This window comes from Hemitrygon akajei, chromosome 16 (genome assembly GCF_048418815.1).
Source record: "Hemitrygon akajei chromosome 16, sHemAka1.3, whole genome shotgun sequence".
Classification (NCBI taxonomy): Eukaryota; Metazoa; Chordata; class Chondrichthyes; order Myliobatiformes; family Dasyatidae; genus Hemitrygon; species Hemitrygon akajei.
Genome location: NC_133139.1, coordinates 66351615 through 66375710, shown reverse-complemented (window position 1 = coordinate 66375710; position 24096 = coordinate 66351615). Strand labels below are relative to the sequence as shown.

The window sequence follows — 24096 nt, the reverse complement described above, 5'->3', positions numbered from 1 at the left end:
CTATGACATGGGATCCCAATGAACCCATCGGAGAAGCTTTCTTATCATCAACACCAGACCAGCATACCCACCCATGAGACTTGCTTGAAAGATAGAGGTCAGACCGGGGTAGGGACCGGAGCTGCCCCATACCGGCCGGTGATCATCTCTGAGTTCAGACTCAGAACAAGACAGGCTTTGGAAGAAGAGTCCTGAGAGCTCTGATTAAAAGACGGTATTAAAACAAAGGTAATTAAAGGATGGTGTTAAAATGAAGGCAACTGAGACCTTGAGATTAGAACCTGGATCCACTGGCCAATGGAAAAGAAATTATATGGAGAGTATGATTGTATGTCTTTGAGTGTATGCCTCTGTTTGTCTTAAGTGTTTACGTCCTTTGTAAAGAACAGTTAACAGGCAAGTAAAACGGGTAACAGGAACGGCAAGCCCCAGAAAGGGATTCGGAAAAAGAATTCTGGATCAACGCCAGAAGCCAGGACTCAGCCTGTTGATCCCTTAACGATAGCACTCATGAACAGGAACACCCGATAGAAGATAGAAAAAAAATAGGATTGACCCAGCCTCACTCATTACTGTTCTCTACACACTCAACAGTGACCGAGCCTCAGCCTCCACTCCCACTAACCCCTACTTAACCCTTCTGTCTCTAACACATATTGCACTGACCCAGCCTCCATTACCCCACTGTCCCTACACTTTCCACACTGACCCAGCCTCATTCCCCACTGTCCCCGACACACCCACACTGACCCAGCCTCATTCCCCACTGTCCCTGACACACCCACACTGACCCAGCCTCATTCCCCACTGTCCCCGACACACTCCACACTGACCCAGCCCCAGCCTCACTCCTCACATTCCACTACACACCCCAAAGTGTCTCCTTGACAGTCAATGATACTCAGAAACTTGTAGAGACACAAGATGCTCTGCAGATTGTGGAAATCCAGAGCAACACACCTACAACTCAGCAGCTTTGTCAGAGACTGCATAGGGAGAAATGGAGTTGATGTTTCAAAGTTTAAAACTCTTCATTAGCACTTAGAAACACAAATTCTTTTTCTTTGCACAGGTTCTGGGGACTTCTGTAATGGTTTCCAGCATTGCTTGTCCCGATTCTCAGCTCTCAGTAATCATTCTATTATCACCTGTACAGGCCAGCTGAGTGTCTCCCTGCTTCTGGTGATATCCAGCTTTGCAGACGCAGTAAAAAGACCCAGCAGAGTTACGACAGGTCATGTTCACTCCGCACGTATTTTTATCCTGGCATTCATCCACATCTGTTGTAGAGAGGAAGAGAGGTACAAATATTATCAACACAGATGTAGTCATAGAGTCATAGAGGACTACAGCACAGAAACAGGCCCTGCTGCCCATCTAGTCTGTGCTGAACTGTTATTCTGTCAGCCCCATCGACCTGCACCCAGAACATAGCCCTCCATACCCCTCCTATCTATGTATTTATTCAAATTACCGTTAAATGTTGAAATTAAACCCGTTTCCAATAGTTCCACTGGCAGCTCGTTCCACTCTCACTCCACCCCTCTGAGTGAAGATGATGATAATGATGACTGGAAAGTGAATGGTGTATGGAGTCCCACAGGAACTTCACTCAGATCTTTGTTCCTCATACTCTGCATCACAGGTTATTAACCATTTCCTGCATGGATTCCCCTGGATCTAGCATCGGGGAGGCACAGTGCTGCATCTACTACAGATGCTGCTCCACAGGCCTCAGCACCCCAGGTCCAAATGGAATTCAAATTCCTCCACAGCAGCTGCAACTGAGGAAATGATTTGTCATTGGGACATCTGTCACTAAAATGAACACGTGTCTTAAAAAGTCATCCATAATATCTTCCTGGAATGACCCCCTGGGTTTGGAAATAGGTGTCTGATGTTCGAGGCCTAGTGTTTGGTGAATGCTGTCCCCTGGAATCGATGCTGACAATTGAGATCTGATGGTCCAATCTGAAGTCCAGAAGTCAAGGCCCATTGGCTGGAGCCAGATCTGCAGATCTCCATGAGTCCACTGGGGAGGAAGAAACCTGGTGTCTGTAGGCCCAAGTCCGGTCAGCTCGAGGCCTGTCCTGGGGTTAAAGGACTGTGTATGTGAGTCGGTGGGAGGGAGGAACTGGGCTTGTTTTTGCTGTTGTTGCTTTGTTACTTTTTGTGTTCTGTGTTGTTCTTCTCAGCATTGTGGTCATGCTATGTTGGCACTGGAATGTGTGGTGACACTCGTGGGCTGCCCCTAACACAACCTCGGGTATGCTGGTTGTTAGCACAAATGTCACATTTCACTCTGGGTTTTATCTATAATCGAGAATCTCAACACCTGAATCTCAGGGATGGATATATGGTGAGCTTGCTAAGTCTAGTCCGACCCACCTTTGGAACTCACAAAGCAGAGGAATGCTGCTGCAAAGGGTTTCCTTACTGAGGATAGGACTGGTATTTTCTGTTACAATTGTGAAGAGGGTGGACATTCCAAACGAGATTGTGAGCGACAGGAAAATCTTCAAAAAGTAAACCAGTGGATAATCAAACAGAAAATGATGGGAAACGACAGAGGGACCCAGTAAAGGAACAGTCTGACGTCCTGGAGCAAACACTTTCCAGTCAGTGTATCAACAACAATACTAAGGTGCAAAACATTATTCCTGAAGGCTTAGTGGGGCCAAGTTCTGATGTCTCCAGACAGACTGAAGGTATTTATGCTAGAGTCAGACTTGACATGGGTTCTCAGGTTATTTTACTCCACAGATCCTTTTCAACAGGGATTTGACTCATTTACTGTTGGCTCCGATCAGTGCCCTTGAGGTTTGGGGGCTTAGTGCTGATGATTACCCTCATGATGGTTTTTTGTCATTGACACTGGTGTATTCAGGAGCAGATATTGTGGTAGCTGAGACTATTGATGCACTTGTGTTGGTTTGCCCAGATCCAGTTGTCAAAAGTAATGTTACCGTTCTTCTGGGAACAAACATTTCCATTGTGAGAAAGCTCACGGGAGCATGGAAAGAGAGAAAGGAAGAGAGCTTTCTGAGAACTTCGTCTATTCTCCCTGTATTCAGAGCTGCTTTTGTGAATGTGCAAGTTTCTCCTGTGCAGGATGATGAGAATAAAAGAGGAACTGTGTGGTGTACTCAGTCTAAACCAGTCACTTTACCTTCTACCGGAGGAGTTCGAGTGTCTGGAACACCCAGATTTTCAGGAATGCCCAGTGCCCCAGCCACTTTTGTGAATGCTCCTGACGATCAGGAAGAAAAGCCACTCTTGTCTGCAGGAGTGCTGGTGAGATCTGAACTGCAGAAATCTTTGGCTGTCTATTCTAACAGGAGAACAGTGTTGGTCAGCAACACCTCAGGAGGAGATGTTACCCTCAGATGTGGCATGCAGAATGCATATCTTTTTTCTGTGTTGGCAGTTTCTTGTTTCCCAATAGAGAAAGAGGAAGAGAAACTAAGTCCTCTATCGAGAAAGTTGACATCGAAGTCAGACAAATTTGATGACTCACCAATACCAGAGGAATGGAAAAAAAGAATAACTGATAAGATGTTGGAACACAAAGACATCTATTCTACTGACAAGTTTGCTGTTGCTTGTTCCATGAGTACTCACCACGCTATCAGAGTAACAGAAGACACACCTTTCCAAGAGAGATCTCATCAATTAGCACTAGCAGATATTAAATTCGCAGTAATAGCTAACTCATTATGAGCCTACAGTGAGGCAGTTTCAGCTACAAGGTCTATCTTTAACTCGTTCCCTTCCCTCTCTGGATCACACCAGTATCCCTATGGATTTTCCAGCCCCTCACTGAACCTGCTCCCAGTTGGTGACTTTGGATTGTGTGAGAGTTGGTGATCTTGGATTGGAATAGTAACACCATGACAGCTCCAGATGGCAATTCTGGACAGAATTGTTCCTGGAGAAATTCAGCAGGTCATGAACTCCATGCCCATTACAATAATTCTTCTGTGGGATTGGCACAGGACAGTGCACAGAATACTCTTCTTTACTTCGAGGTATCTGAAGGACAATGTTGAAGGGATGTCAATGACAACCACTACATTGAATTGATTCTCCATATCGTGGTTATGTTAAGTCCTTACATTCACAGATCTTCCCTGCAGTGAGGCTGGCAGTCATAGAAAATGCCAGAAACAATATGACACAGTTACACTGGTGGGAACCCACTGTGTTGTTACAAGTTGCATATTTGTCACAGGGCAAGTATTCACAATTGTCGATATCTGCAAGGAAGGACAAAATCGTTCACAATGATAAACACTGTTTGCTCTTTGTTACAGGTACACTCTGTGGGTCTGCATGGAGCAAAACATAGGCATGTTGCTAAACACAGACCAGATCTTCCTTGGAACAAACAACTCAGTGATTTTCTTGGGAAAGGCCTTCAGAGTCGAGGCAGAAAGACGGGTATTAAGGCAAAGGCTACCTTAGATTGACTTGAATCAGGGAACCAATAGCTTCCCACCTGCTGGAGGCCAAGATGGTTGCTAGCCTGCTCTCCTGGTCATTGCATCTGGAAGCTGCCTATCAACACCTGCAGATCCCACTGGAGGAATCAGTGGTAGCCCCACCTTCTCTGGTGATGTGACTAGTTAGAATGCTAAAGATGTGCCATGGAGAACATTCTGACTCGTTGCATCTCCATTTGGTTTTGTGGGGTCACCACACAGGATGAGAAAAACCTGCATAGTTGTAAATATAGCCCACACCACTATGGGTAGTCGCCTTCCCACTATCAAGGACATCTTCAAAACGCGACGCTTAAAAAAGGTGGCATATATCACTAAGGAGCCCCACCACCCAAGACCTGCACTCATTACATTAATATCATCAGGGAGAAGGAACAAGAGTTTGAAGATATACACTCAATGTTTTAGGTAGAGCTTCTTCGCCTGCGACACAAGATTTCTGAATGGACAATGAACCCGTGAAAACTATCGCACCATTATTGCTCTCTTTTCTCAGTACTTATTTAATTGTTTAATATATATTTCTTATCATAAGTTATTGTATATTTTATGTATTGCAGTGTACTGCTGCTCATGACATATGGCCCATCTCATCCATGCCAACCACAATGAGCTATTCCCATTTACTCGTGAGTCCATTTTGCCTTCCCATTTGAACTAATGATCAGATTTATCAAAGCAAACAATAGAAGAAACAATGATAACTTTCCTACCTCCCTGCAACAACTCCTCTGTGTAACTTACAGAGTACAGTGCCCATTACATTCTTTGTTAGTTGTGGGACTCTGCAGGAAAATTATGCAGGACTGATATCCACAATCAGTTGGGGTTTATTCTCCATTTTTATGTTAATACCAAGTCCTTACCTTCACAAACTTTCCCTGCCGTGAGGTTGGCGGTCGCAGGTAATGCCTGAAACCCTGTGTTGCAGTTGCACTGGTAGGATCCCATTACGTTGATACAAGTTGCATGTTCGTGACAAGGTGAGGACTTGCATTCATCGATATCTGTGTGAACAGGGAAAATCTCTCTCAATAGTAAACATGGATTGCTCCCTTTTATACCCGGGCTCTGTGGGTCGGGATGGAGTAACTCAGCACTGTGTTGTTTAATCCAGAGAAGACCTCCGCTGGAACAAAGGATTGAGTGACTATTCTTGGGAAGGGGCCTTATGGTTTGAGAAAGAACATCAGGTGAATGGAGTTAAGGAGCAGATGGAATTGACTCAAGGAACCAAACAGCCAGTTACCTGTTAGAAACTGGGATGCTTGCTACCCTGATCTCCATTCTATGGGACTGTCAATAACAGTGTGGAAGGTCGGCAGCAGCCCTGCCTTCTGTACTGGAGCTGCTTTTCGTTGGACAGGAGCAGAGGTGGAAAGAGGACTCTGAGTGCTCCATTCATCTTTAATGTGACTGTGGCAAGACCAGGTTTAGTCACATTTAAATTTCAGTTAATTGCCCACTCCCTCCTTGAATATGCATTGGAAGTACAACACTGGAAATACTCAGCGGGTCAAGAACTGTCTGTGGGTGAGAAATAGAATGCTGGGAGTTTCCAGCACCATCCCTGGTTTCAGATCCCCAGCATGCTCGACTCTGCATCCTACATTTTTATATTACTTTCTCTCTAACTGCAGCCATTCATCCATTACCTGGATGCATTGTGTCTCCTTTACAAACTCGGTCTCACCACTCTATCAGGGACACACTTTCGGCTTCATTTTCTCACTTTTGCAGCTCCCCTCTCCACAGATGCTGATCCTCTGAGCTTCTCTCTCTCATTTGGGATCACCAGTTTCAAAATTTGCAGTACTTAAGCCATAAGACAAAAGACTGCTTTTAACAGTCCATCGAGTCTACTTCACCATTCCATCATGGCTGATTTATTATCACTCTCAACCCCATTGCCCTGTAACCTTTGATGCACTTCCTAATATACCATCTATCAAATTGCACATTAAATACATCCAATAACTTGATCTCCACACCCATCTGAGGATAGCTCCTGGATCGTTCCCTGTTACACCTGGGCTCTCAGGGTCTGGATGGATAACTCACATCCCTGTTACTTAAACAGAGAGCAGAACTTTGCTGGAACAAAGGACTGAGAGACGGTTCTTGGGGAGGGAACTTAAGAGAAGACAGACGAGGGGTAAGAGGGCCGGCATCCATGCTAGGCTAAAAGCTAACCCCACCAGGTCAGCAGTACCATCCCTCCTGCTCTCAAATGTCCGCTCCATCGACAAGCTGGATGAGCTGCGTCTGCTGAGAGAAACACACATGGAAATTAAAGACTGCTGTGTGTATGTCTTAATGGAATCCTGGCTCCATGACAACATACCGGATGCGGCGATACAGCTAGAGGGAATGACAACGTTTCATGTGGACAGAGAGGCAGCTAGCTCCGGCAAGAGCCAAGGAGGAGGTCTGTGTGTTTATATAAACAAAGACTGGTGTGTGAACGCTACAGTAGCTGCTAAACACTGCTCACCGCTGGCTGAATTTCTCATTGTGAAATGCCGGCCGTTCTATCTGCCGAGGGAATTCACCATCATGCTTGTGGCAGCTGTTTACGTAGCTCCCAGTGCCAATGCTGAGGCTAATGCTAACGAAGCACTGGGAGGCCTACATGAAGCCATCAGTGAGCTACTGACTACACATCCTGACAGCTTTGTGGTGATTGCTGGGGACTTTAACCACACCAGCTGTGTTCCCTAAATTCCTGCAATATGTGGATTTCAAAACCAGGGGAGACAACACACTGGACTTGGTTTATACAAACACACCACAGGCATACAAAGCAGCCCCCTGCCCCCATCATGGCCACTCTGACCACAATCTGTCATGTTAACACCAGCATATAAACCACTGCATAAACGTGTGAGAGCAGAGAAAAGACAGATAAGGGTCTGGCCAAAAGGTGCAGCCTCAGCACTACGAGACTATTTTTTTGCACACAGACTGGGATATATTCAAAACAGCAGCCTCCTATGATGACCATATAGACATTGAGGAGTATGTGTAGGCAGTAATCAGCTACATAGCCAAATGCACGGAGGATGTCACTGTGATGAAGACCTTCACCGCACGTGGTTATAAAAAGCCATGGATGACAACAGAGGTGCGTTCACTACTGAAGGCCTGTGACACAGCCTACAGATCGGGGGACAGGAGTGTGCTTCACTCAGCCAGGTCTGCGCTTTCACTAGGGATCAGGAAAGCGAAAAGGGCCTAAGCGGGCAAAATACATGGACACTTCTGTGACACAGGTGACACCAGACGGATGTGGCAGGGAATTAAAGCTCTGACAGACTACAAGATCAGGCAGAAAACTGATGACAGTGACGCCTCTCTTCCTAACAGGCTTAACAAATTCTTTGCATGCTTCGAAGCATCAAACACTACAGCAAGGGGGAGAGCCAGTCCCTTCTTACCATCTGACCAGCCGGCTCCAATCACTGATTCAGAGCAAACACGGAGGACCCTTGCCAGGGTTAACCCACAAAAAGCGGGAGGTCCCAACAACATCCCTCGACGTGTGCTCAAGGAATATGGTGATGTATTAGCAGATGTCCTGACAGACATTTTCAACATCTCCCTTAGTCAAGCCATTGTCCCCAGATGCTTCAAAACCTCCACAATCATCCCTGTAGCAAAGAAATCAGTTGTAGCCTGTCCGAATGATTACCATCCCATTGCCCTGACCCCCTTAGTGATGAAATGTTCTGAACGGCTTGTCCAGCCTCAAATCACAGCCAGCCTCCCCTCATCGCTGGATCCTCTACAGTTTGCTTATCGTCCAAATCGCTCTACGGAGGATGCAATATCCACCACACTGCACACAGTTCTCTCTCACTTGGACAACAAAGACACTTATGCTTAGCCCATTGCTGTTTACACTGCTAACACATGACTGTGCAGCCAGATTCAAGGAGAACCTGATCATTAAATTTGTTGATGATACCACAGTGGTGGGGCTCATCAGCAAAAGTGATGAAATAATGTACAGGGAGGAGATCAAACACCTAGAGAGCTGGTGCAGTGACAACTTGATGCTTAATGTCACCAAAACCAAGGAGATGATCGTCGATTTCAGACGGTCTCAGCCTGAGCACACACCCCTCAGCATCAGCGGCTCCACAGTGGAGAGAGTGGAAAACATCAAGTTCCTTGGGGTTCAGATCTCGGACAATCTCACCTGGTCCAGGACACCACTGGGATTGTGAAACGAGCCCAGCAGAGATTGCACTTTCTGAGGAAGCTTAAACAAGCATCACTCCCCACTAACATCTTAACTACATTCTGCAGAGGAGTGGTTGAGAGTGTGCTGACCTTTTGCATCCCAACCTGGTACTCCAGCTGCAGTGCTGCCGACAAAAAAGCCTTGCAGAGGATGGTTAGGGGAGCAGAGAAGGTTATTGGTGTCTCCCTACCTTCTGTCCAAGACCTCTTTCAGAGTCGATGCCTCCAGAAGACATGGTACATCATTAAAGACCCCTCACACCCTCTCCATGAACTGTTTGTTCTTCTGCCATCAGGTAAACGTTACAGGAGCATCAAAACTAAAACCACAAGGCTACTAAATAGCTTCTTCCCACAGGCAGTCAGACTGCTAAATAGCTGCTCTATCTGACTCTGCTTTGGACACTTTTAACTTGCACTAGACACTTATAAATTGTTTTTAACTGACATGTGGCTGCTGTGTTTTACTATTTATTGTTATGTTTATTATACAGTGTTGCGTTTGTTATGTTATGATTGCACTGCTCCTGGGAAAGGCTGTCTCATTCTGCCCTGAAGAGCTGATGTACGGTTAGAATGACAATAAAGTTTTTGAATCTTGAATCTTAAGGGTTGAGACAGAAAATCAGTTCAAATTACAAAGTAAGTTTTATTATCAAAGTACAAGATATGACACCACATAAAACCCTGAGATTCATTTCCTGCCTTCTACCTTTAACCATTGACACCCTTGCTAATTGAGAACCTATCAATCTCTGCCTGAAATTTAAATAACTTGGCCTCCACGATTATCATTTCAGCTGCTAATGTTACAAGCTGCCTTCATTGTTACATGGTCCATCTCTAACCTTTTTTCCTTCCCTTTCTGGATCATACCCGTGTTCCCATGGATTTCCCAGCCCCTCACTAAAACTCTCTTAGGTGGTAATGTTGTATTGTGAGAGTTTGGGATCAAGATTGGAATAGTAACCACCATGCCAGCTACAGATGCCAGCTCTAGTCAGACCTGTTCCTGACCATCATGTTACACCATCAGCTGTTCACAAAGGAACATGATTGGTCACTAAATTTATTTAACAAACTAAAATATTCAGACCTGATCATCAGTTGTGTCAAAACAAACAAAATAAAAACACAGGCAGATACAAAATGCTGGAGGAACTCAGCTGGTTATGAACTCAACAGACATCACAGTGATTCTCCTGTGGGACGTGCACAGAGCAGTGCCTGTGATATTCCTCTTTATCCCAGGAATCTGCAGGACAATCCTTTAAGGATGTCAACAATAACCTTTACTCAGGCTTGCTTCTCTATGGTTACATTGAGTCCTTAGCTTCACAAACCTTTCCTGCAGTGAGGCAGGTGGTCACGGGCAATGCCTGAAAACCTGCAGTGCAGTTGCACTGGAAGGAGCCCATTATGTTGTTCAAAGTTGTGTGTTTGTTACAGGTCAAGGATTCATACTCGTCAATATCTGTGTAAACAGACAAACTCCTTCACAATGATAAACACTGGTTGCTCCCTGCTACAAATGGACTTTGTGGGTCTGAACTTAGGAAAGTGTAGGCATGTTGCTTAAACATGGAGCACAATCTTCTAGGAACAAACAATTTATCGATTTTCTTGCAAAAGGCCTTAAAAGTTGATGCAAAAAGACAGGTGGATGGTGTAAAAGAACAGAGAACCCAAGATTGAACCGAATCAGCAAACCATTGACTTCCCACCTGCTTAAGGCTGAGATGGTGTGTAGTTCATTGGATTCAGAAGCCATCTGTCATCACCTCAAGATCCCAATGGGGAAGGTCAGCAGTAGGCCCACCTTCTCTGGTGATGCAATGGATTACAGAAACATTGATGAACTCCAACCATACCATTGACTTTGTGAGGTAATTGATGGCCTATGATCCACTTGGAGCTAAGGGCTCAAGAAGAAGAACCATCAGGCTCTTGAATCAAAAGTGATACATTCACTCAACTTAACTTGCCCCATCACTGAAATGTTCCCACGACCAATTGGCTCAATTTCAAGGAATCTTCATCTCATGTTCTCAATATTTATGCTTGCTTGCTTGCTTCTTTGTTTGTTTGTTTGTTTGTTTGTTTGTTTGTTAATTAATAAATTAATTAATTGGTTTATTTGCACAGTTTGTTGCCTTTTCCAAATTGGTTGAACACCCAAATTCTAGCAGTCTTTAATTGATTCTGTTATGGTTATTATTTTATAAATTTATCAAGTATGCCCACAAGTGTTGAATCACAGTGTTGTGTATGGTGACATATATGTACTTCGATAATAAATTTACTTTGGCTTTGACTTTGATTTTGATGTTGGTCTATGTGGGAATCTAGGATGCAGGACGTGATCAGTAATACACATGGTGGCTCAATCTGCCAAGCAGTTTGGATGTGGTCCTAAAGGTTGTGTTGCATGTTGGATTCTAGTTTCCAAAGGATCTGCCTTGTCAGTGAATTCTTCTCCCTGTACCTGAAAATACTTGGAGACAATGATAAAAAAAAGAAAAGCATGCCATTTACCAACACACATAATTTATCTGTGGGATTTGCATAATGCAGTCCCCATCTGATTATTCATTTATTCCAAGAATATCTTCAGAACAATCTTGGAGGATATTTGACACCAACACTCCATTGCGATTTATTCTCAATTTTGACAGTGACAGAAATTCCATACCTTCACAAACCTTCCCTGCAGTGAGGCTGGTGGTCGCATTAGATGCCTTAAACCCTGCAACACAGTTGCACTGGTAGGAACCCATTGTGTTGTAACAAGCTGCATGATGGTGACATGGAGAGGATTCACACTCATCGATATCTGTGTGAACAGACAAAATCCTTCAGAATCATAAACATCGTTTGCTCGCTCTTCATCGTGTTTCACTTCCTCCAGGAAAAAGGTGTCACTGTGGTAATTGAAGGTATCCTGGACCTTTGGTGGGACATGAGGAAGAGACCTTACTTCAGTCCAGACAAGACCACCTCCCTCAACACTTTCTCCAGTCCATCAGGGACTGCATTAGTGCTGCTTTCAATACCCATAATGAACAAACAAACTTTATCATATTTGCTGCCAATTTCCAAGCTGTTCTCATCTTTACATGGTCCATCTCTGAATCTTTCCCTCCTTCTCAAGATCATAGTCATGCCCCCATGGATTTAGAAACATAGAAAACCTACAGCTCAATACAGGCCCTTCGGCCCACAAAGCTATGCCAAACTTGTCCTTACCTTAGAAATTGCCTATGGTTAAAAATAGCCCTATATTTTCCTAAGCTCCATATACCTATCCAGGAGTTTCTAAAAAGACCCTATTGTATCGCCTCCGCCACCATTGCTGGCAGCCCATTCCATACACTCACCACTCTCTGAGTAAAAAACTTATCCCTTACATCTCCTCTGTACCTACTTCCAAACACCTTAAAACTGTGCCCTCTCATGATAGCCATTTCAGCCCTGGGAAAAAGCCTCTGACTGTCCACACGATCATTGCCTCTCATCATCTTACACACCGTTATCAGGTTACCTCTCAACCTCTGTCGCTCCAAGGAGAAAAGCTCGAGTTCACTCAACCTATTCTCATAAGGCATGCCCCCCAATCCAGACAACATCCTCTTAGATCTCCTCTGCACCTTTTATATGGTCTCCACATCCTTTCTGTATTGAGGCGACCAGAACTGAGCACAGTACTCCAAAGGAAGTCTGACCAGGGTCCTATATAGCCGCAACATTATCTCTCGGCTCCTAAACTCAATCTCACGATTGATGTAGACTAATGCACTGCATGCCTTCTTAACCACGGAGTCAACCTGCACAGCAACTTTTGAGTGTCCTATGGACTCGGAGCCCAAGATCCCTCTGATCCTCCACACTGCCAGAAGTCTTACCATTAATACTATATTCTGCCATCATATTTGAACCACTTCACACTTTCCTGGGTTGAACTCCATCTGCCACTTCTCAGCCCAGTTTTGCATCCTATCAATGTCCCTCTGTAACCTCTGACAGCCCTCCACATTATCCACAACTCCCCCAACCTTTGTGTCATCGGCAAATTTACTAACCCATCCCTCCATTTCCTCATCCAGGATATTTATAAAGATCACGAAGAGTAGGGGCCCAGAATAGATCCCTGCAGCACACCACTGGTCACCGGCCTCCATGCAGAACAAAACCCGTCTACAACCACTCTTTGCCTTCTGTGGACAAGCCAATTCTGGATCCACTAAGCAATGTCCCCTTGGATCCCATGCCTCCTTATTTTATCAATAAGTCTGGCATGGGGTACTTTATCAAATGCCTTGCTGAAATCCATATACACTACATCAACTGTTCTACCTCCATCAATGTGTTACGTCAAATCCTCAAAAAATTCAATCAGGTTCATAAGGCACGACTTGCCACACATCCACACTGCCACAAAGCCACACTGACTATTCCTAATCATGTTATGCCTCTCCAAATATTCATAAATCCTGCCTCTCAGGATCTTTTCCATCAACTTACCAACCTCTGAAGTAAGACTCACTGTTCTATAATTTCCTAAGCTATCTCAGCTCCTCACTGAACCAGCTCTGATGGGGTGCTGTTGGACCACGTGAGAGTTTGGGATCCACGACTGAGATCGTAACCACCATGTCTGTTACAGATGCCAACTCTGAACAGACTTGCTCTCTGACAATGCATTACACTATCAACTTTTTGCAAAGGAACATGACTGGTCAATAAATTCATTTCACAAACACTGATTATCAGAACTGTCAGAACAAACAGAACAAAATGACACAGAGCGGTGCCTGTGATATTCTTCTTGACTCCCAGTAATATGTAGGATTGTCAATGACAACCCCACCTTGGAGTTGCTTCTCCATTTCATGGTTATATTAAGTCCTTACCTTCACAAACCTTTCCTGATGCAAGGTTGACAGTCGCAGGAGTTGCCTGAAACCCTGCAATGCAGTGGCACTGGTACGAACCCACTGTGTTGTTGCAAGTTGCATGTTTGTCACAGGGCGAGGATTCACACTCGTCAATATCTGTGTGAACAGACAAAATCCCCTCAATGGGAAGCACTATTTGCTCTATGTTACAAGTAGACTCAATGCATTTGCATGGAGCAAAACACAAGTATTTTGCTTAGCACAAAAAAGAACCTTATCAGAACAAATATTTCATTGATTTTTTTTCCTGGAAAATAGTTTAAGAATTGAGGTAGAAGGACAGGTGGATGGAGCCAACAGTTTGAATGCTACAGATGTACAATCAAGAGCGTTCTGACTGGTTCCATCTCCATCAAGTACGGGGGGCCACTGCACAGCACCAGAAAAACATGCTGAAGGTTGTAATCTCAGCCAGTTCCTCTGGGCATTAGCCCCAATTTCATTTAGGCATCTTGAAAACACATTGCTTCAAAAAGGTGGCATCCATCCATCATTAAGGAACCCCACCACCCAGGACATGCCCTCTTCTCCTTACTGCCATCGTGCAGGAGGTACAGAAGCCTGAAGACAACATTCCATTTTTAAAAAATATCTTCTTCTCCTCTGCTATCAGATTTCTGAAAAGGTAATGAACCCATGAATATTATGTCGCTATTTTTCCTCTCCTTATTTAGAACTCAATTAATTTTTGAAGATATATTTGTCACTACGACCTATATGATATTTTATGTGTTGCACTGTACTGCTCCTGCAAAGCAACAAATTTCACAACATATGTCAGTGATAAGCAACTGGAATTTGATTTTTCATTCTGTTGGAGCTGTGTATTAATGGCTGTGTGTTGTGGGGGTGGGGGGAGTGAACGATGGGGAGGTGTACAGGGTGTCCGTGGCTCTATTGAACATTAAGGTAGCTGCGAGACTAGGCTGGGGTTGGTCACATCTCAATCCCAGTCCATTGCCCAGCCACTCCACTGAATGGATTCTGCGAGTATGACTTTGCCCAAGAGAGAATATGGGATATAGGACTGGAATAGTAATGACCAAGGCAGCTAAAGAAGCCAACTAGTTTAAATGTGGTCAAAAATGTGGTGTTGCACGGTCTCTTGTTTCCAAGGGATCAAGTCATAGTAACTAATATTCAAAAGTACAGACAAAATAATTCCATCACTTTTTCCAACACCCACAATTTATCTGAGGGTTTACACAGTGAAGACACTGTCTGTTTATTCTTTAATTCCAAGAATAACCAGGATAATCCTAGAGCACTGATGATATCAAAACGGCCTTGAGATAAATTCTCCATTTTCAGGAAGATACAAAGTCCTTACCTTCACAAACCTTCCCTGCAGTGAGGCTGGCGGTTGCATTAGATGCCTTAAACCCTGCAACACAGTTGCACTGGTAGGAACCCAGTAAGTTCTGACAAGATGCATGATGGTGACACGGAGAGGATTCACACTCATTGATATCTGTGCGAACAAACAAAATCCTTCACAATCATAAATATTGTTTGCCCTCTCTTCATCGTACCTCACCTCCTCCTGGACAAAGGTGTGGTTGTGGAAATTTATATTTTGTGGACACGAAGAAGAGACGTTACTTCAGACCTGTCCAGACCACCTCCCTCAACACTTCCTCCAGTCCATCAGTGACTGTATTGGCTGCTTTCGATACACCTGCAGAGCTAACAAACTTTTTCATTTTCGCTGCCAATTTCCCAGCTGCTCTCATCTTTACATGGTCCATCTCTGAATCTTCTTCTTCCTCTCAAGATCACACACGTGCCCCATTGGATTTCTCAGCTCATCCCGGAACAAGCTCCATCTACTTCGCACTACTCTGTTTCTTGTTCCAATAGGGTGTTGTTGGAGCTTGTGAGAGTTTGCGATCCAGGATTGGGATAGTAACCATCATGTCAGCTACGGATGCCAAATCTGGACAGACGTGTTCCCTGATAATGCACCGTCAACGTTTCGCAAAGGAACATGACTGCTCAATAAAATCATTTCACAGACTCTTAAATATACAGAACTGATTATCAGAACTATCGAAGCAAACACAACAAGACGACAGACACACACAAAATGCTGGAGGGCCTCAGCAGGTCGCAAACTCCAGAGCCATCACAATAACGTGGGACTTGCACGAGAACTGCCTGTTATACTCTTATACTTCTTGACTCCCAGTAATGTGTAGGATTGTCAATGACAACCCCTACTTGGCATTGATTCTCTATTTCATGGTTATATTAAGTCCTTACCTTCACAAACCTTTCCTGATGCAAGGTTGACAGTCACAGGAGCTGCCTGAAACCCTGCAATGCAGTGGCACTGGTACGAACCCACTGTGTTGTTACAAGTTGCATGTTGGTCACAGGGCGAGGATTCACACTCATCAATATCTGTGTGAACAGACAAAATCCCCTCAATGCTAAGCACTATTTTCTCTATGTTACAAGTGGACTCGGAGGGTCTGGATGGAGCAAAACACAGGCATGTTGTTTAGTACTGAGCCAACCCTTGTCAGAACAAATATTTCATTGATTTTTTCTTGGAAAATACTTTAAGAATTGAGATAGAAAGACAGGTGGATGGAGCTAACAGTTAGAATGCTACAGATGTACAAGTGAGAGCATTCTGACTGGCTGCATCACCATCAAGTATGGAGGGGCCACTGCACAGCACCAGAAAAACATGCCAAGGGTTGTAAACTCAGCCAGTTCCTGTGGGTGTTAGCCTCAACACCATTTAGGACATCTTGAAAACACTGCTTCAAAAAGGTGGCATCCATCATTAAGGAACCCCACCACCCAGGACATACCCTCTTCTCCTTACTGCCATCATGGAGGAGGTACAGAAGCCTGAAGACAACATTCAACTTTTTGGGAACATCTTCTTCTCCTCTGCCATCAGATTTCTGAACAGACAATGAACCCATGAATATTACCTCACTACTTTTGCTCAACTTTATTTATTTTTCTAATACATATTTCTGACTCCAACTTAAATTTTATATATTGCACTGTACTGTACAAATTTCATGACATATGTCAGAGATAGTCAACTGGAATTTGATTTTGATTCTGTTGGAGCTATGTATTAATGACTGTGTGTTGCAGGGAGGATGTGGATGATGGGGAGGTGTACAGGCTGTATTGAACATTAATGTGGCTCTGAACCTTGGCTGGGGTTGGTCACATCTCAGTCCAAATGCATTGCCCAGCCGCTCTACCTAATGGGTTCTGTGAGCATGACTTTGTTCAAGTGGGAATTTGGGATACAGAACTGGAATAGTAATAACCATGGCAGCTAGAGCTGCCAACCAGGTCAGATGTGGTCCTAAAGTTTGTGTTGCATGTTCTCCTGTTTCCAAGGGATCTATCGATCGATAATTTCATGTCATTGAATCTAAAATATTCAAAAGCACTGTTAAAAAAAAACATTTTTCCAACACCCACAATTTATCTGATGGATTTACAAAGTGCAGACACTATTTATTCTTCAATTCCAAGAATATCTTCAGGATAATCTTGGAGAATCAATGACACCAAAACTGCCTTGAGAAAAATTCTCTATTTTCATGAAGATACGAAGCACTTACCTTCACAAACCTTCCCTGCAGTGAGGTTGAGAGTTGTAGTAGACCCCTGAAACCCTGCAACACAGTTGCACTGATAGGAACCCAGTGTGTTGTTGCAAGTTGCACGATAGTGACATGGAGAGGATTCACACTCATCAATATCTGTGTGAACAGACAAAATCCTTCACAATCCTAAACATGCTTGTTCCTGTTAAACATGTCTCACTTTCTCCGGGACAAAGTGTTACTGTGGTATTTCACATGGGACAATCTACACCTGACCTTTGATGGGACATGAGGAAGAGACCTTCCTTCAATTCTTTCTGGACTATCTCGCCAAAAACTTTCTCCAGCCCATCAATGATTGCATTGATGCTGATTTTGATGATCATACAGAACTGAGAAACATTATCATTTTAGATGCTTGTTTCCAAGCTGCTCCCATTTTACATGGTCTAACACTGACACCTCCCCTCCTTCTCATCATCACTTCTGTGTCCCCATGAATTACTCAGCCCCTCACTGAACCTACATTAGAGGGTGACATTAGACTTCGCAAGAATTTCGGAACCAAGATTGGAATAGTAATCACCATGTCAGCTAGAGCTGCCACTTGTAGTCACACCTGTCCCTGGATAATGCACTACTCTGTCTCCTGTTCCTGAAGGAACATGACTGGTCAATGAACTCATTTCCCAAACTCTGAAATATAAAGTCATAGAGTTATACAGCACAGAAAGAGACCCTTTGGCCATCTCATCCAAGCCAACTGCAATGAGCTATTCCCATTTGCCTTCCCATTTGACTGAATGATTATATTATCAAAGGAAACAATAGAAAAAACAATTATACCTTTCCTACCTCACACAATAACTCATCTGTGCAATTTGCACAGTACAGTGCCCAATAAATTCTTCTTTTGTTGTAGGACTCTGCAGGCGAATTGTGGAGGACTGATATCCACAATCAGTTGGAATTTTATTCTCTTCTCTTCATGTTGATACCAAGTCCTTACCTTCACAAACTTTCCCTGCCGTGAGGTTGGCGGTCGCAGGTAATGCCTGAAACCCTGCGTTGCAGTTGCACTGGTAGGATCCCACTACGTTGATACAAGTTGCATGTTCGTGACAAGGTTTGGACTTGCATTCATCGATATCTGTGTGAACAGGGAAAATCTCTCTCAATAGTAAACATGGATTGCTCCCTTTTATACCTGGGCTCTGTGGGTCAGGATGGAGTAACTCAGCACTGTGTTGTTTAAACCAGTGAAGATCTCTGCTGGAACAAAGGACTGAGTGAGTATTCTTGGGAAGGGGCCTTATGGCTTGAGAAAGAAAATCAGGTGAATGGAGTTAAGGAACAGGAAAAGGCCTTAAGAATTGAGGTAGAAAGACAGCTGGATGGAGCCAACAGTTAGAATGCTACAGATGTACGAGTGAGAGCATTCTGACTGTCTGCATTATCATCAGGTATGGAGGGGCCACTGCACAGCAGCAGAAAAACATTCTGAGGGTTGTAAACTCAGCCAGATTCAATGGGCATTAGCCTCACCACCTTTTAGGGCATCTTGAAAACACACTGCTTCAAAAAGATGGCATCCATCATTAAGGAAACCCATCACCCAGGACATGCCCTCTTCTCCTTACTGCCATCATGCAGGAGGTACAGGAGCCTGAAGACAACATTCAACATTTTACAGATACCTTCTTCTCATCTGCCATCAGATTGCTGATAGACATTGAACCCATGAATGTTACCTTGCTATGTTTGCTCTCTTTATCTGCTACTCGTTTAATTTTCTAATATATATTTATTACTCCAGCCTATAGGATATTTTATGTGTTGCACTGTACTGCTGCAGCAGAGCAACAAATTTCATGACATATGTCAGTGATAGTCAACTGGAGTTTGATGCTGATTCTGTTGGAGCCGGTATTAACGGCAATGTGTTACAGAGGGGGACTGGGCGATGGGGAGGTGTACAGGGTGTCCATGGCTCTATTGAACAGTAATGTGGCTGTGAGCCTGGGCTGGGGTTGGACACATTTCAATCCCTGTGTTTTGCCCAGCCACTCCACTGAATGGATTCTGCGAGTATGACTTTGCCCAAGTGGGAATTTGGGATGCAGGACTGGAATAGCAATGACCACGGCAGCTATAGCTGATGTTAACGGTTGTGTTGTAATTCAATCCTGTCCAGACTTCCTCGCTGGACTCCTGTGTCCAAGGGATCTGATTGATGAATAAATTCATGTCCAAAATATTCAAAGGCACTGATTTAAAAAAATCCCATCATAATCCAACACATACTATTTATTGAAGGGATTTACACAGTGCAGACACTGTCTGTTTATTCTTTGCTTCTAAGAATATCTTCAGGATAATCTTGGAGAATCGATGACACCAAAACTGCCTTAAGACAAATTCCCCATTTTCATGAAGATATGAAGCCCTTACCTTCACAAACCTTCCCTGCAGTGAGGTTGAGAGTCGTAGTAGATCCCTGAAACCCTGCAATGCAGTTGCACTGGTAGGAACCCAGTGTGTTGTTGCAAGTTGCATGATGGTGACATGGAGAGGATTCACACTCATCGATATCTGTGTGAACAGACAAAATCCTTCACAATCATAAACATTGTTTGCTCCTGTTAAACATGTCTCACATTCTGTGAGACAAAGGTCCCACTATGTCGTTTATGCTATTTCACATAAGGCAAGGTAGGTCCGAACTTTGGTGGGATACGAGTCCTTGCTTTAATTTTGTCCAGAGTATCTTGCTCAACCCTTAGTTATGATTACATTGATACCGCTTCCTACAATCATACAGAACTGCGAAATGTTATCAGTACAGATGACTCTTTCCAAGATGCACTCACCTTCATCGCTGACTCTTCCCTTCCCTCTCAGGATTACATCCCTGTCCCCATGGATTACTCCAACCCTCAATGAACCACCTCCAATTAGACTGTGCAAGAGTTTGGGAACCAAGATTGGATTAGTAATCACCATGCCAGCTACAGCTGCCACTTCTAGTCACACCTGTCCCTGGACAATGCAGTAGTCCGTCTCCTGTTCCTAATGGAACATGACTGGTCAACGAATTCATTTCCCAAACTCTAAAATATAGAGTCGTAGACTTATCAAACACAGAAAAAGACCCTTTGGCCCATCTCATTCATGCTGACTACAGAGTTATTCCTATTTGCTTGTGAGTACCTTTTCCCTTCCTTTTTGGAGAAATAGAACCATAGAACACTACAGCACAGTACAGGCCCTTCAGCCCTCCATGTTGTGCTGACCCATATAATCCTTAAAAAAAGTACTAAACCCAAACTAACCCATAACCCTCCATTTTTCTTTCATCCATGTTCCTGTCCAAGAGGCTTTTAAATACCCATAATGTTTTAGACTCCATCACCATCACTGGCAAGTCATTCCAGGCACTCACAACCCTCTGTGTAAAAAACTTACCCCTGATGTCTCCCCTAAACTTCCCTCCCTTAATTTTGTACATATGCCCTCTAGTGTTTGCTACTGGTGCACTGGGAAACAGGTACTGACTATCCACCCTATCTATGCCTCTCATAATCTTGTAGACCTCTATCAAGTCTCCTCTCATTCTTCTACATTCCAAAGAGAAAAGTCCCAGTTCTGCTAACCTAAATGATCAGATTTATCAAAAGAGACAACAGAAAAACCAATGGTAACTATCCCACCTCCCCATAATGACTCCTCTGTGTAACTTGCACAGTAGAGAGTCCATTAAATTCTTCTTTCATTACAGGCCTCTGCAGAAAAATTGTGCAAAACTGGTATCCTCAGTCAGTGGGATTTATTCTCCATTTTCATGTTGATACAAAGTCCTTACCTTCACAAACTTTCCCTGCCATGAGGTTGGCAGTCGCAGGTAATGCCTGAAACCCTGTGTTGCAGTTGCACTGGTAGGATCCCATTACGTTGATACAAGTTGCATGTTCGTGACAAGGTTTGGACTTGCATTCATCGATATCTGTGTGAACAGGGAAAATCCCTCTCAGTAGTAAATATGGTTTGCCCGCTTTTATACCTGGGCTCTGTGGGTCAGGATGGAGTAACTCAGCACTGTTGTTTAATCCAGAGAAAACCTCCACTGAAGCAAAGGATTGAGTGAGTATTCTTGGGAAGGGGCCTTATGGTTTGAGAAAGAAAATCAGCAAATGGAGTTAAGGAGCAGATGGAATTGACTCAAGGGACCAAATGGTTGGTCACGTGTTAAAATCGAGGATGGTTACCACCCTGCACTTTGTTCAATGAGCTTATCAATAGAGAGTGTGGGAGGTCGGCAGCAACCCCACCTTTTGTACTGGAGTTCATTTTCATTGTACGGGAGCAGGGGAGGAAAGAGGACTCTCAGTGCTCCACTCATCTTTAATATGACTGTGGCAAGACCAGGTTTAGTCACATTTAAATTTCAGTTAATCGCCCACTCCCTCCCTGAATCTGCATTGGAAGTACAGCATTGGGAATACTCAGCAGATCAGGCAGCATCTGTGGGTGAGAAACAGAATGCTGCGAGATTCCAGCAACATCCCTGGTTTCAGATCCCCAGCATGCTCGACTCTGCATCATACATTTTTATTTTACTTTCTCTCTAACTGCGGTCATTAATCCATTACCTGGATGCATTGTGTTTCCTTTACAAACTCGGTCTCCCCACCCTGTCAGGGACACACTTACCTGCCTCATTTACTCACTTTTCCAGCCCCTCTCTCCACAGATGCTGTCTAGGTCTCCTCTCTCTCATTTGGGATCTCCAGTTTCACAATTTGCAGTATTTAAGCCATACAACAATAAGACATCGGCTCATCGAGTCAGCTCCACCATTCCATCATGGCTGATTTATTATCACCTTCATCCCCATTATCCTGGCTCCCCCTGTAACTTTTGATGTACTTTCTATTCTATCATTTATCAATTTGCTGTTTAAATAGACCCAATGATTTGGACTCCACACATATCTGAGTTTATTTTATGCATGGCAGAAAGGGTATCTTGCCACCGGGTATATCCCTTTGGGCATGAGGTGCCTTTTCCTGGATGATGTCCTTGGCATATCAGACATGGTCTGGCAACACTCTCTGCTACTTTCTCCAGGTCGGGGTTCCACTATGATTCCAAACGTTGCCTTACTTTTCCCTCCTTGCCAAAGTGAGTATTGGTATGTACAAAATCTACAATATAGCCCAGTATAGTTTCAGGTACACAGACCCGACGGGCAGGAGTAAGCCAGCAGTCCTCGGTCAATGAGTACCCAGCCGATTCCCAAGTGGCATTCTCTTTTTCAGAGGCATTTCTCTGTAAAGCACGAACATCCTCATTTCCAAGCATACTGGCTGATTTGGAAACAGGGTATTCAGTTTTTCCCTGGCAATTCATCATTTGGAGAACAGTCAGTGCTCTGGTAAGGGCAGCTTGTTACGCAGCTGAGTCAGTTCTGTTGTTCCCACGTTCAGTCTCAGTAGTACCTTTAGTGTGTGCAGAGCATTTAATAATGTCCAGTTGTAAATGAAGACAGATGGTGGACAAAAGGTTGTTGATGAAAATTTTATTAGTGATGGGCATACCAGAGGATGTGACATAAACCTTAGCTTTCCAAAGTTGGCCAAAGTCGTGAGCGACTCCAAAGGCATATCCAGAGTCTGTAAGAATATTGGCCGATTTCCCAGTGGCTAGGATTCACGCTCTAATGAGTGCAAAGAGTTCAGCTTGCTGCACCGAGTGAGGAGAAAGAAAGGAAGCGGACTCAATGGTTTCTACACCGGAAACAACAGCATAGCCTGCAGGGCGCTGGCCTTGATTGTCTACAAAAGAGCACCCATCTACATAGAAGACTACATCCAGGTTAGCGAGGGGGAAGTCAGTCATGTCAGGTCAGACTTCTGTTAATTGGGGATTATTGTTGCACAATCATGGGGTGGTGAATCTAGTTGCTCAGGTGGGCATTCTTAAAAAAAGGTGGCTGAGTTCACGGTAGTACAGGGGAAAAATTGGAGAAGGGGGTTCTGTAGGGGAAGGACCTCATATCTAGTATGGTGGCAATTAACAAGGCCCAGGAATTTATGCATCTGAGTCGGCGTAGTGTTTTATCAACGGGGGTTAATTAGCACAAGTAGAGGGCTGAATCTGGTACCTTCAGGACAATTAAGATCGGCATTACATTAGTGCCACACTTGATAATAAATCCTTTTAAAAAAAAAAATCTATCTTTCTGACAAACTAACACATTGGATTTCTTTTAAGTAGCATCTTTATATTTGCACCGAACTGGACAAAATAAAAAATGAAACTTTCCTCACAAGGAAAGAAAGCAAATATTAAAATATAGTTGATTGCTCTAGCCACCCACTGAAAATTAAATGATCTTCTCTTTAGATGGCCTCTGTTGTTTGCTTTGAAAGATTGTCAGAAGGCCACAGATTGTTAATATAGCTACAATGATAAATAATGGACGTCTTTATCTGACTTACAGTTTTCTTAGAAATGGTCTGTCTTTGTGATCTACTAACTCATTTAAAATGGCTTTATGAACCTTGAGTGGATTCTGACCAGTTCATGTTGTTGAATCTAACCTTGTCGGCCACCTTGCTGGGCGGGGCTTGGAAGAGGTGAACACTGTACTGTGGGGACCGGTTCCCTGCTGCGTACAGCGGACCTTCTGATCGTGCAGAATAAACGGCATTAAAGCGTTCGAGGAAATAATCAGGAGTCTCATCTTTTTTGGTTTACACTCTAAGACCTTAGTTACATCTATGGAGGGGGCCAGAACATGGAACG

At 43.9% G+C, this 24096-nt stretch overlaps 1 protein-coding gene across 1 annotated transcript in view; it reads right to left on the bottom strand.

The window, feature by feature from the left end:
• LOC140740135 (uncharacterized) overlaps positions 1-24096 on the bottom strand; it is a 125351-nt gene that overhangs the window by 33079 nt on the left and 68176 nt on the right. Inside the window, exons 12-21 of the mRNA XM_073069071.1 lie at positions 21152-21292; positions 19741-19881; positions 18299-18439; positions 17305-17445; positions 15965-16105; positions 15033-15173; positions 13658-13798; positions 11440-11580; positions 5369-5509; positions 1149-1280 (exon numbers count right to left, since the gene is read on the bottom strand). Of these exons, the coding sequence (XP_072925172.1) occupies positions 1149-1280; positions 5369-5509; positions 11440-11580; positions 13658-13798; positions 15033-15173; positions 15965-16105; positions 17305-17445; positions 18299-18439; positions 19741-19881; positions 21152-21292 (1401 nt within the window). The remainder of the gene's footprint in view (positions 1-1148; positions 1281-5368; positions 5510-11439; positions 11581-13657; positions 13799-15032; positions 15174-15964; positions 16106-17304; positions 17446-18298; positions 18440-19740; positions 19882-21151; positions 21293-24096) is intronic.